This window comes from Sinohyriopsis cumingii, chromosome 1, assembly GCF_028554795.1.
Source record: "Sinohyriopsis cumingii isolate HCF-2022 chromosome 1, ASM2855479v2, whole genome shotgun sequence".
NCBI lineage: Eukaryota > Metazoa > Mollusca > Bivalvia > Unionida > Unionidae > Sinohyriopsis > Sinohyriopsis cumingii.
The window spans coordinates 1,511,127-1,523,951 of NC_142961.1; the positions used below are offsets into that span (position 1 = coordinate 1,511,127).

The following is a 12,825-nucleotide window of genomic DNA, read 5'->3' on the forward strand; positions in this document are numbered from 1 at the left end:
TGAGGACTTTGTATAGCGCCTAATCTTTAGAAGCTCTAAGCACTTTACATTAGACAACACCTACAACATAAAAAACATGAATAATAATATGACTACAAAAACAAACACCACGAAACTGGAAAACAAAAAATATGCTGAAAATAGTTATGGTGCTGACTTCCTTTGATGAAGAGTACGTTGTTTTTATTGAAGATTGTAGCTGACTTGTTCTGATAAAGAGTGCATATGTTATTGAAGTCACTGCCAAGGCCAAACAAATACTCATTTGTTATTGCAGAAGCAATGAAACTGAACGGGTCATCAAAAGAAAGAAACCAGGAAAACTATATCAGAATCTAACAACCTTGGACAATATTATTTGTGATTATGGAAAGCAACTAACATGCTTGGGTTTATTTCAATTTTAAAAGACTTTTAAAGACCTCAGGGTAATCTGCTTGATTTTCCCAAACTTTCAAGACCTTGATAATGCTACCTCATTTTTCCCAAACTGTCCAAGACCCTCAAAGACCGTACGAACCCTGTATATGTGACTCAAATGCCATGGATATGTCGTGTGACTCTCCCTCACATCAGACACGGGTCATTATAAAGTGGCTTTGCCATAAAAGACCATCTCAAATCAAACTTGGATCAAGACACAAATAGTGACATTATAAAAATGGGTTCTCTAATGAGGCTTTACTTACCTAATGTATGTGACACAAAGTTGTTAATGGCACACACTAACCAAACCCAGTTTGGTATGGGATCACAATCTGGATGATGACTGGAAGCATAGAAATGCGGGTCATAGTAGCTCAGCAGGGCAAAATTTACCAACAGCTGTGCAAAGCCAGTGATTGTCAGAAGATTGGGGGCCACCCAAAGTGGCATAAACTGCAAAAAGAAAAATAAGAAAAAAAAGTTTTTAAATTAAAGTATGTGAACATTTTTTTCTACACCTAAATTAGACAAAACTATACATACAGCTTGAATTAGCACTAATACACTATCTTGCCATTACTGATTCTGTTGATGGATCACTAAACCAGCTATCATTAATCAGAGAAAATAACCACCAATGGCAATCAGAACAGTTAAGAATTGATCCTGAGCTGGCATTGCATTAAACTGTTGTGATCAGTTTATTGTGTCAATCAAGTACCTACCAACATCCAGTACCTGAAAAACCCCACCCCCACCCCAGCCCTGATTTCATTAGTGACAATAACAAAAGGTATAGGATCTCAGGCTGGTACTGACCCATTGGAAAAGATAATGATGCATACAGATTCAATAAATAATTCAGAATTATACTGAATGTGTGTAAATTGTTGATACACAAACATTCAGCACATTTTGTGGTGATAACTGTGAAAGTACTTGCAAGGAGTGCCACCACAGAAATTAGATGATGACCAGATTGAGTGCAATTGCAATTACCATCAAGAGAAGAAATTAAGAAAGTAACAGAAACCAATTTTTCCCAGTCAAATAGGTTTCTTCGAAAATACTTAGCCAATCATAATATCTTATGAGAACTACCACTACATCGCAAATCCCTCCCTCCCAGATACTACTTTTAGCTAAAGGGAGCTAAAAGTTGTCTGCCAACCTATTTGACTGTTGAGCAGAGTGATCTCCCCTTATATATAAGACATGGTGACACAGTGTAAGAATATCCCAGTTATTACTGGAGCATAGGGCATGCTCCCTATGTATGTAACTGCAGAAGGCTGAGAGGATTTATGTATATGATGATTGGGTACCAGTAAGTATTTTTTGAAGAAACATATTTTACTAGAAAAAATTGTTTTCTTCTTCAAATACATTACCCAATCATAATACCTTACGAGAATAGGTAAGAGGTGGATGGAGATACATCCCCATAGCTCGGTAATAACATCTTCCTGAGACAGCTTCTAGGTAAGCCGACTGGAGGGGACTCCATCTGTTGGGATACGGCTTCAAAAGATAAAACAAAATTTCCTGCCGCAAATGCAATGGAGGTCGTGAAGTTGTGTCTTAGGAAGCTGTCAATCGATCTGGAAGGGAGACATGTTAAGCTGCAGATATGGGTCCTACCAGATCAAACTGGCCTCTCTGGGATGACAGATCTCGGAGATAAAAGCTAGAAAATATGGACTATGATCTCCGTCCCACAGCCTGACTGATGTCAGTTAGTTTTGGTCTGATGCTAGACTGGTGGCAACTGCTTGAACCTCTTGAGCTGAAGTGTGTAAAAGTTCATTAAGCTGGGTTTTTTTCCCCATGTGCTGAGCAAATAACCCCCTTACTCCAGGAAGTGTTATTCTATTCCCGTCCTTTTATTAGAAACAAAAAGAAGTGCGATCTCCCACGAGTCTTGTAGGTGACCTTTAGATGATGTGGCCAGATCAGACAGAGGGTTTATGACAAAAGTTTAGCTATACATGGAAGAGAGACAGTCTTTGCGATGAAAAAGGGTGCCATCATGAATAACACTCACCCATCTTGTCGGAACTTGCATATAGATCAGGTCTGTTACTAGGGCATGTATTTTGAGAATTCTGCCTGCAGTTGCTAATGCCATGAGGAAACAGGTCTTGTATGAAAAGGTGAACCTGCCATTGAATATGGTTCAGAAGGTGACTTTCCAGACAGGTTAATACCCAAGATATTTTCTGTTAGGCCAAGAGTTAAAATTTCTGGCCGTATATATATAGTTGATGAGAAGGCTGGATAAGTCCTGGCTTTGTCCGATATCCTCTCTCTGATGATAACTAAAGATGCTGGCGATCATGGAGTGTTAACCTCAGAGCGTACTCTGAGTTAACTTGCTCTCTATGAAGAACCATAGGAGGAAGTTAGCTATCTGCGGTATTGATGCCTGGAGAAGTAAGATATGTTCGCTTCTGTACCACTGGGTGAAACTTTGCCATCGACTTCATATGCTTCGCCTGATCGATTCTCTCCATTACTGGCTGCAAAAATGTTTAATTCTGAGGGCCTGTTTGAGATGATCCAGACATGCAGGTTTGGGGCTCTGGAAGAGGATGAAACAACTGCCATCATGGTCATATCAGTATATGAAGGAAAATCAGAATTCCACTGGGTTTCTGATGCAAGATTAATGAGGTACTTAATCCACAACTCTTCCGATGAAGTGGTGAGACAAGGATGAGGCTACAGGCTGATTCCCTTTCTGTATCACATGGAATCAGAGGTGATGTTGGTTGGTGTGTGAGTTCTGGTTGGTCCAATCCAACGATAGGGCATCAACTGCCCAAGCGGTTGGGTCTGGGATGGGAGAGACAAAGGATGGGATTTTGGCATTCCCAAATGTCATAAACAGGTCCACCAATGGTTAGTCCCACCAGGTACAGATCTGAGATACACTTTCGCACAATCAAATAATACAAACTAGAGCATAAGGTAGTAATGGAAAGATAATAAGTTCTGAAATGGGCAGATAATATTTATTTGAAAGCTGGGAGCAGCGCAAGTTAGTGAAAGAAAAAAAATATGTAAAAAAACTGATCAAATATTGATAGAATTTCCTTTTAAGATAGTGTGATATCGATCCTGTTTGCATAATGTGAGCGGTCTGTCACATTTTATTGATCTACACCTGCCATCTTAATTGACTGAACTATCCGGAAGTGAGTTGCACCGATATGCCCTCTGGTGTTTTCAAGGGGAGATACTAACCGTGAAACCCCCAATAAGGCAACCTATGACCATGATATCCGCTGTCACGTGAAGCAATCCCATGCATACAATTCCTCAAAGTAAGGTGCTACCATGGTTTGTTTCAATGCCCAATCCTGAGGGTGACAAAATATGGTGCATATGTATGGAAGTCGACACCCAGGCAACCCTTGAAAATCCCCCTCGCAATTTGTGAGTGAGAAAATGTCATTTGTGAGCTCAGTAAATAACATGTAGGCTATCATACGGCGATATTTTTTTTTTTAAATTGTGATTTCCTATCTACTTTTAAATAATAATTTATTTACTGGCAATCAATCTGACAAGCGTTTTCAGCTTAGACGCGAGTCGCAATTGGCGAGAACTTACAATTAGAATAATAATGTACTTAAACATCTTAAATGTGTGCCATGATCGGGCAGGAGGCATGCAGAGAGGCGTATTCGGTGCATACATACCCAACTCTGTCAGCATATTGTCAACTGTGCATCTGTACTGAAGTAGCTCAGCAATATTCGGATCCTGTTCTGAGCAGACATCACATGGGTATCATGTACTGCGTGTTAGTTTCCACGTGCTTTATTTTAAGTTTTTTGTTTTCTATTTTGTGTTCATTTTCTTTTATACGTCCCCCACTTCACTGGGTATCCTGTGTTTGGATTATTAATTATTATTTACAGTGATATTTAATATAGCTGTTTGAAAAAAATTCTAAATAACTGATACTTCATTTTTAAATAAAAGCTGTAATTAGTACGTTAAAAAAAGAGAAGTAATAAAACCAAAGTATTTGTTATCTTGTTACCTTTAAAACAAAGACAAATATGTAATATGAGTTTTTTTTTTTACCACAACCTTTTAGATATTCAATGCTGACAGGTGTCATCGTCCTGCCACCCCCCCCCAAAGTTGGCATTCTTTGGCTTGCTAGTTGTCATAACAAACTGCAAGTTACTCATGGTTACAATTTTTGAGGGTTGTACCTAGGTTCCCAAATCTTTGGATTTTTCCTTGTTGATGAGAAGTCCAGAATGGTAACAAGGGCTATCATGATTGGTTAGAGTTAACTTGCTGATGTTGCTGCAGGGTGTTGTCCCAGTAACTTGATTCATCAGATGTGGGATGACCCCAGGGCCGACCTTGAGTCTCAACTGGGGTGCCCTGAATTGATAGATGATGTTGCAGGTGGATTGCAGGAATGTACTGGGAGACATATGAATAGAGACATGAAGGTATGGCCATCTAAACCCACAGTGATGGCAAAGTCTCCCTCATGGATATGATTCAAAATGTGCTGTGGTATTTCCAGTGGGAACAAAGGGGTGTGATAAATGGATTGAGGATGCTTAGGATGATGACCAGACGAAGAGAGTTGTTTGCCATGGGGACCAAGAAAAAGAAGTGAAACGAACGACATAACCATGTCGGTGCTATATCCGCATGTATGAAATTGTTGGAGTTTCAATAGGACAGCTTTCTGAGGTTCATGTCCTATGGGTCCTTTGTTGATTCCCCATAATATCCCTGTATAGACGACGTGGTTGTGGAAGGGAGGGAAACGTGTTTACTTGATGGCTTGTTAACGTACTTCATCCACCAGAACATTAAACAGAAGGTAGAGGATAAAGGCTGTGCTCATAGCTTGAGACATACTCCCATGCATGCCCAGAGGTATTCTGATTGGGAGAAGAAAAGCTATCTTCTTTAAGCTGGAAGATAGCCAGAGAGAACAAAGGTCCAACAATGAAGTAACTGCATAGTGTCAACAAAGGCCATCTGATCCATACTAATGGAGTGTCGCTCTGTCATACCGAATGCGGAAAGATCACTGTCAATGCTGGGTTTCCGAATGTAACGCTGGTAGGAGTGCAAATGTTAGAACTACCGACAAACTGATGATGAATGTGGGCCAGAAAGTATGAAACTCTCTGAGACTGCAAACGTAACTAAAGTCAGAACCTTCCATTCGTTGTAAGATCAACTGATTCCTGAGCTCTGGCGCATGTTGTTGAAGGAGGACAAAGCTCCAGAGGTGTTAAAACACCCTAATGGGATGTTTGGAAGGCACTCTTCCCATGACCTCATGTACAGTAGAATAGATGATAGTACTGTTAGAACAAGCATCATCTTGGTTGTGTGGAGTGAGGCCCCTATAACACATGAGACTTACCTGACTAAGAGGGATGAGGTCTAAACTCGTAGAATGCCTTGAATATGAAACTGTGACTTCAAGATAGCTGCTGAGTAAAGAGGCTCTTCTCATGGTAGAGTCTAGAGAAATTGTGACGCAACATCTGTTGTGGTATGAGGATCTACTTGTGGTATGCCTAATGAGTATCACAAGGTGGTATGGGTTAGACTGGTCCCTGCATGTGTCTGCAGAAGTCAAATTTGATGTACTGGAAGCCTGGGCTGTTATTGATCAAGCTCGTAATACTGATGTAGGCCCTTCATGGTCCCTAGTATATGGACCAGGCTTGTCGCAATGGAAATAGGCAATCAGTGTGAGTAGGATATTGTCAGGATCATCCGCTGGGATGGGTTATGGTATATTTGATCCATGTAACCTGTCCATATGTCTGCTGAATGAGAGGGAACTTGGCTGTTTGTTAGCTCTGTCGCATTCTGTAGGGTGAATCAAGTCCTGTGGTGGTGACTTGAGTGCTGGAACTGTTTCCGAGCATGTCAATGTCCGGAGCTTCATGGCTAAATGGTAACTTAAATTATCTCCCTTGTTCCTGTATAGGTTCACACTGAGGACAAAATCAGCTTACAGACTGGTGATACCTTTTGTCTGAACTATGTATTGTTTGCGCGTTGCCCATAGTTCTGATCTGTAAGACAAAACAGAACAAAACGGATAAAGCTGTAGCCATGCACCTGTCTCAGAACACAATGTCCATGCAGAGCTAAATCATTATAAGGGTGAGCCATAAATTGATAAGTCTAATAAAGCAAGGAAGCATACAGGTACCACCTGTTTATAAACCTGTGTGCCTACGCATGTAATATTTTGAATACCATCTGGGCACATAGCTATACCAAATGACAGTTACCTGCAAAAAGTGATAGCAGACAACTTCACTTACAATGCTTACCTGTAGGTAAGGTCAAGGATGGCCCCCACACATAGAATCATTGAAGCATGGTGTTCCAAGGCTAAAAGTACCATGGTAAATGAACTTACCTTTATATACAAGAAAAGACAGAATTATACATATGTAAGAGTTCTGCAGGGCATATAGACATGCACACATGTAAATAATGTATCCCGAACTTAACTAGTGAAGTCGCATAGGCTTCAAGTGCGAGCGACTAAGTGTCCAATAAATGTGATTTAAAGTTTATGCATATAAACATGACTCAAGGGTCACCTATAGAAACATGCATGCGCAGGAGGTGACTGAATAAATCATATATAGCGCACTGACCTGCTCTTGTCCGTCCAGAATGGAAGAAATACAGTACCACCAGAGCGTATACATTACACACAAAAAACATTCATGTAAAAGGGAACTGAGGCACCATTACAGAAACAAACACAGTAGGTGCGACAAACTCCATTATGAGGCAATACTTGTAGGGAAAAGGCCCAGAGACCATCCGTACAAGTATATACATTAAACTTGGCACTCGAAATTACACACTAGAGACTTGCAAGTATTTATAAGTATAGCATGAACTGACTGTGAAGTCACTTAGGTTCCATATGCAAGTACCTAAATGTGTGACGAAGACAAAGTGTGGTAACTTGCAAAGGAAGAACTTTGTTGTGATAGAGAGAAAAAGTTGGAAATATATATATATATATATAGAGTATACTTTCCTTAGAAGTAAAAAACTCTTCCAGCTTGTATCCTCATGTTGCTTTTGGCTTTTGCAAGGTATCTCATGATGAGAGCATGCTTCTTGGCATCAGTAGAAGTAATAACTGGGATATTCTTACACTGTGCTACCAGGTCTTATATCTAATGAGAGATCACTCTGCCAAATGTCAATAGGTTGGTAGACAACTATTAGCTCCATTTACCTAAAAGTAGTATCTGGGAGGGCTGGATTTGTGAGGTAGTTTTAGTTCCCATAAGGTATTATGATTGGGTAACATATTCAAAGAAGAAATGAACACAAATGGCTGAAGTATAACCCTGGTGAGGATGTGATGTGCACTTTCTGCACCGAGATAGGAGAAATGTGAAAATGCATGGTGTACTTCTTTCACAAGTCTTGTTGGTAAAATTGTTACGTATATCTGATTTAATTTATATTTATTTTAATTTTATTGTCTGTTTGTCAGCTTTAAAAAAAAAATTATTTTATTGCAAGCTATATATTTACAATCATTATTCCAGTATAGACTACCTGGTAATACTCCCCACCTGCGATCCATGTGTACCAAACAGTATAAAATTCCCAAACCAAAAAAGGAGTTATTTAAAAAAGTTTCCAGTACTCTGGAACTCTAATCTGGAATAGTAATCCAACTGAGATTAGAAATACCCACTCCATTTCCTTCTTTAAAACCCAATATATCAAGTGGCTTCAGAGATGCAGCTAAAATAAATTCCTTTGTATGACGGCCTCAAGGTAGATTAGTTCTTAGCTAACTGTGTTACCCTCTTTAAATAAGGTCATTTTTATTATTATTATAATATAATCTTGTTTACGTGATTTGGAACTATTTTCCAGAAAATAGTTTGACCATAACTATTCATTTGTAAACACTTAAAGCTGACCTAGTTCCTGAACTTAATTCAAAGTTAGGAACAGCCACATGAACAAGTTCATTTTTTAATTTATTTTTATTGTAGGAATAAGGGTGAGATCGAAGCTGTATTGGATATATGATGCTAAATTTTGTAAATAGTGTTAGTGAAGTAAACAACTTTTAAAAAAAAATTATTCTTAGAGTAAAATGATTGTTTTTTGTCAGGGCCACGCTGAGAGTACGTGATGTAAACATGATCACATGACCCTCATACATGTACCTATTCTGCATCTCAATATTACTGTATAACCATTGTTTTAGAGAAATAATCTCAGTCTGGGCTTAAAACACTTGATGTCAAGGTGTTCGTTTGTTTGTGACCAGTTTGGAAAATTACATTTTAATGTTTATTCGAATTATTTGGATTTTAAAGGATAATTCTTTTTCCTGGAAAACTCTGAGTCACATACAGAATTCTTGAACAAAGACATTTCTTAAAACTTTTATTCAGATTTCCAACACCAGAGTGTTAATTCTTCTGTTTCTACAAGGAACTGTAGACAACAGCACTGTACAGGATACAGCATAGGTCATTGCTTTCCACCATCTTGGATTCTTCATTGGGACTCAAACTTGAATTCATTAGAACATTTCATTATTAGGACTTCTGAAATTTTATTTGTGGACTATTCTTGGATTATTATGGATTTGATTCTTAAAACCAAAAAATTCTTATTTTTCCATTTTTAGAGACCAGGGAAATAAATTATTTGTTAAACTGTTCAAAGCTTGTTTTTTCACTCTTTCTTTTGTTAATGTTTATTCAAGCCTAAACATGTAACATAAGAAAATTATTGTTTTTAGTAGATGTTAATGAATAATAAATGTTGAATTAGAAACTGAACTGGCTTCTGTTTAGTTTTAGCTGGATCAGTGAACTTCAGGCAGGATCAGTAAAAATATTATTTTGATAATCCCTTGGAAAAAACTCCAGATTTCAAGCCCATTATACATTTAGCCATGCATTTTTCCCCATAAAATGTCTTAATATTACTTTGATTTCCTAATAGAGAATGTACCCTACATTTTAGAAACAATTGTTATTCCTCTTTATGCTATACAAAGGAACAAAAGAGGGACATGTCACTTTACAAGTGTGGCTACCTTACTCAAGTTATCTTACATTAAAGTATGTGTTAAAGGATCAAAATCTGGTGTCTAAAATTTTAAACCATCTTGTAAATGGATCTTATAAGTCAGTCAAGAAAAAAAAATTAAGTAATATAAAATACTGCCAACAGAATGGCTGATCGCCACAACTAATTTGGCTATTGCACAATTCACATAATTTTGCAATATCATGTTGTCCAGCAATTCTGACCTTTGATAATAATAATAATAATGAGGACTTTGTATAGCGCCTAATCTTTACAAGCTCTAAGCGCTTTACATTAGACAACACCTATAAGATAAAAAACATATAATGATATGATTACAAAAACAAACACCATGGAATTAGAAAACATTAAAAAACATGCTGAGAATATTTAAGCTAGGAAACATTACTGGGTCTTTAAGTTTGTTCTTGCAGTCGAAATAAGTGAGTTTTGAGAGCCTTTTTGAATGTGATGACTGTGTCTTTGTGTCTAAGTTCAGTGGGCAATTTATTCCACGTTGCTGGGCCCTGGTATGCAAAAGAACGCTGTCCATATGACTTTGTTTTCATAGTGGGAATAATGAGCATACGATTGTCAGAAGAGGAGAGTAAGTAAATAGGGATCTGTCCCTCTTGAGATGTAACGCAACTATGAAGTTGATAAGATTGCCCAGATTAGCACATTATATGCTCACCATGTTAAATAGTCCTTTATGAATGCACTGGTAGGGTATAGTTAAAATGCAGTTTTAAACTTAACAATGTGTTGAAAGCATTTAGTCCCACATGTCTGTGGCATGGCATTTAGAACCAAGAATCTATAGTTTTCTTTATTACTAAAGTGCAAACCATCCATGAAATTTGATCAAGAAATTTGTTCGACAACTGGACTTTAAATTAAAAGGTGCAATTTGGCTTGCTTTATTTCTATGATTAATTTAACATGCCTCTATCAAAAATCAAAGTACTATCATTAGCCCAAATTTTTGGATACCTTATTTCTGTTTCCTCTTCATAGTTTCATCATGCCCTGGTGTGACTTTTCTCATAGTGATAAAAATCAAAGAGGACTGGATGACAAAAGCTAAATAAAATAAGATATTCAAGTCTATACAGTTTCTTCTATGTAGGATTTAAAATAAACAACAAAAGACCCAAACTTGGAGATAAAAGGATTAGAGTTTAACAATGAGTTTCCACCATCAGCCAATCAGAAATGAACTTTCAAAAATAATTCCATTTGTTGTTGTTCTTGTTGTAGGGTTTAACGCATTTGTCAGCACACGACAGGCTATACATGGCGGCCAGTATTAATGGTGGAGGAAGAACCCGGAAAGAAACATCGACCCTCAAGAAGCTACTGGCAAGCTTTCTTGCATACCCACAATGGCCAAATCTGAGACTCGAACCCACGCAGACAGAGATGAGATGGCAGTGATCCGTAATGGAGAGCACTTCAGACTGCTTGGGGCCCCAACACCATTTGTAATTGGCTCAACAATAATCCCAAGCCTACAAGTTTTGATTGAGTTTATAAAATCAGCCACTAATATAAGAGCTTTGAAGCACAGTATAATTTGTAACTGGCTGAACCAAAAGCTCAAGCTATGAAGTTTTATGATTTTCAAGCCTTACAGTGCAATATGTGAAAGCAGATCTGTGTGGGTTTGAGATGTTATACAAAAGTTAATAAGGTATAGAACAGAAGTAACACTGAATATACTGTTGGGAAAAAAATGCAACTATGACAGAAATTTCTTTGAGATACTAAACTGTCTGTAAGGTTTTATACTCTTATTATCACTATTTTTGGTGTATTTATTGTTACGGGTAACAACATTAACTAAAGTTTTAAAGTATAAGTACCTAGAACTGGCAAACATATTCTTAACACAAGTGTTATTTCTAAAAAGGGAAAAAAAATAACGTGCAAGAGAGTAACATATAGGTGGTTAAGAAGTACACAAAGATGGAAATCTGGTCACAATAAAGATCATATTTACATACCTCCACAACCCAGTTCCAGAATGGATGCGTGATGTATACAGAAACCAGACCAGTGTCAACTGAACTGTACTGAAATAAAAACAATATAAAATTTAACAAATTTAGGCAGTGATCCAGTTTGCAAGTTGGTAAAAATGCTTAATCAACTACAAAAAAAATAAAAATACAAACTAACAAAGTACCTGTAATTATAAAATAAATATTTCAAAAGAGTTTTCTAGCCACTTCTTTTTACCACTATTTTTATATAGAACCATTTATGGTTGTTTTTACAGCTACTTAAAGCTGAATCCCTGCAGCATTACAATTATATCATTCAAAACCCGGCTGCATCAATACAGTATGAAAATAAGTACACCGATTGCAACAATAGGTCATGACAATATAAACTGGGCCTTATGTTAAATTTGTAGGGTGAGTTGCCAAAGTAGGCAGGGGGTTTGAGGGCCTCCCCCAAACAGGATACTGTTTTTTTTTTTAAAGTAGCTAGCCAGGTAAGTCACCCGGCTCCCCGCTGATAAGAAATGCCATTGTACACAAAATTGTCAAGTGACCAAAAATGCAACTACACCAGCTATGGGGATGTAAACTTCTCACCAAGAAGACATGGTGATCAGTTTAAAAAAAATGAACCAATAATACCAATTCTTTATGAGGAGTTAAAACGATTACAAAAAATAGGACAGCAAATAGGGTGATCACTCCAGCAGATGGGAGGGACCAAAACATAAATATTGGTGTCGAGGACTTACATGTAGGACTAATGGTAGTCCTACAGTGTAAGACGTATCACATGTTATTTATGTTTTAGTGCTACATTAACATCAGCGTCGAGGTCTTACATGTAGGACAGGACTAATGGGAGGGAATGCCTAATCTTACCAGTATGCAGCTTCTTAGTTTGAAATAACCAATATAACATGTACACAAGAGCACAAACACATGTTTCTTCACAAAACTAAGGCTTTAATAATTCACAAATGTTTAGATTACTCATAGCAACAAATATACCCAAATACTCTGATCATAGCACTTTAAATAATACCAAAGTCCTTATTACAAACAGATCAAAGAGCAGACGGGTAGCTACATTCCGCCAATTACATGGGAAAATGAGGAGCGAAAAAAATGTAACACAAGTATAACAATATTTTGATCGGTACTTAACAAAGACTTTATATTTTGATTCATGGTTTACCTTGTATTTATCGAATCCTTTTAGGATTTCTGTTGAAAGCACACGAAACGCCGACATCGTAACAGTATATATAATTTATGTGAAATT

At 37.5% G+C, this 12,825-nt stretch overlaps 1 protein-coding gene across 1 annotated transcript in view; it reads right to left on the reverse strand.

Annotated features, from left to right (window-relative positions):
• Positions 1-12,808, reverse strand: part of LOC149806313 (ethanolaminephosphotransferase 1-like) — a 53,290-nt gene extending 40,482 nt beyond the window's left edge. Inside the window, exons 1-3 of the mRNA XM_089951490.1 lie at positions 12,739-12,808; positions 11,541-11,609; positions 690-879 (exon numbers count right to left, since the gene is read on the reverse strand). Of these exons, the coding sequence (XP_089807616.1) occupies positions 690-879; positions 11,541-11,609; positions 12,739-12,795 (316 nt within the window). The 5' untranslated portion in view covers positions 12,796-12,808. The remainder of the gene's footprint in view (positions 1-689; positions 880-11,540; positions 11,610-12,738) is intronic.
• Between the last annotated feature and the right edge of the window lie 17 nt (positions 12,809-12,825).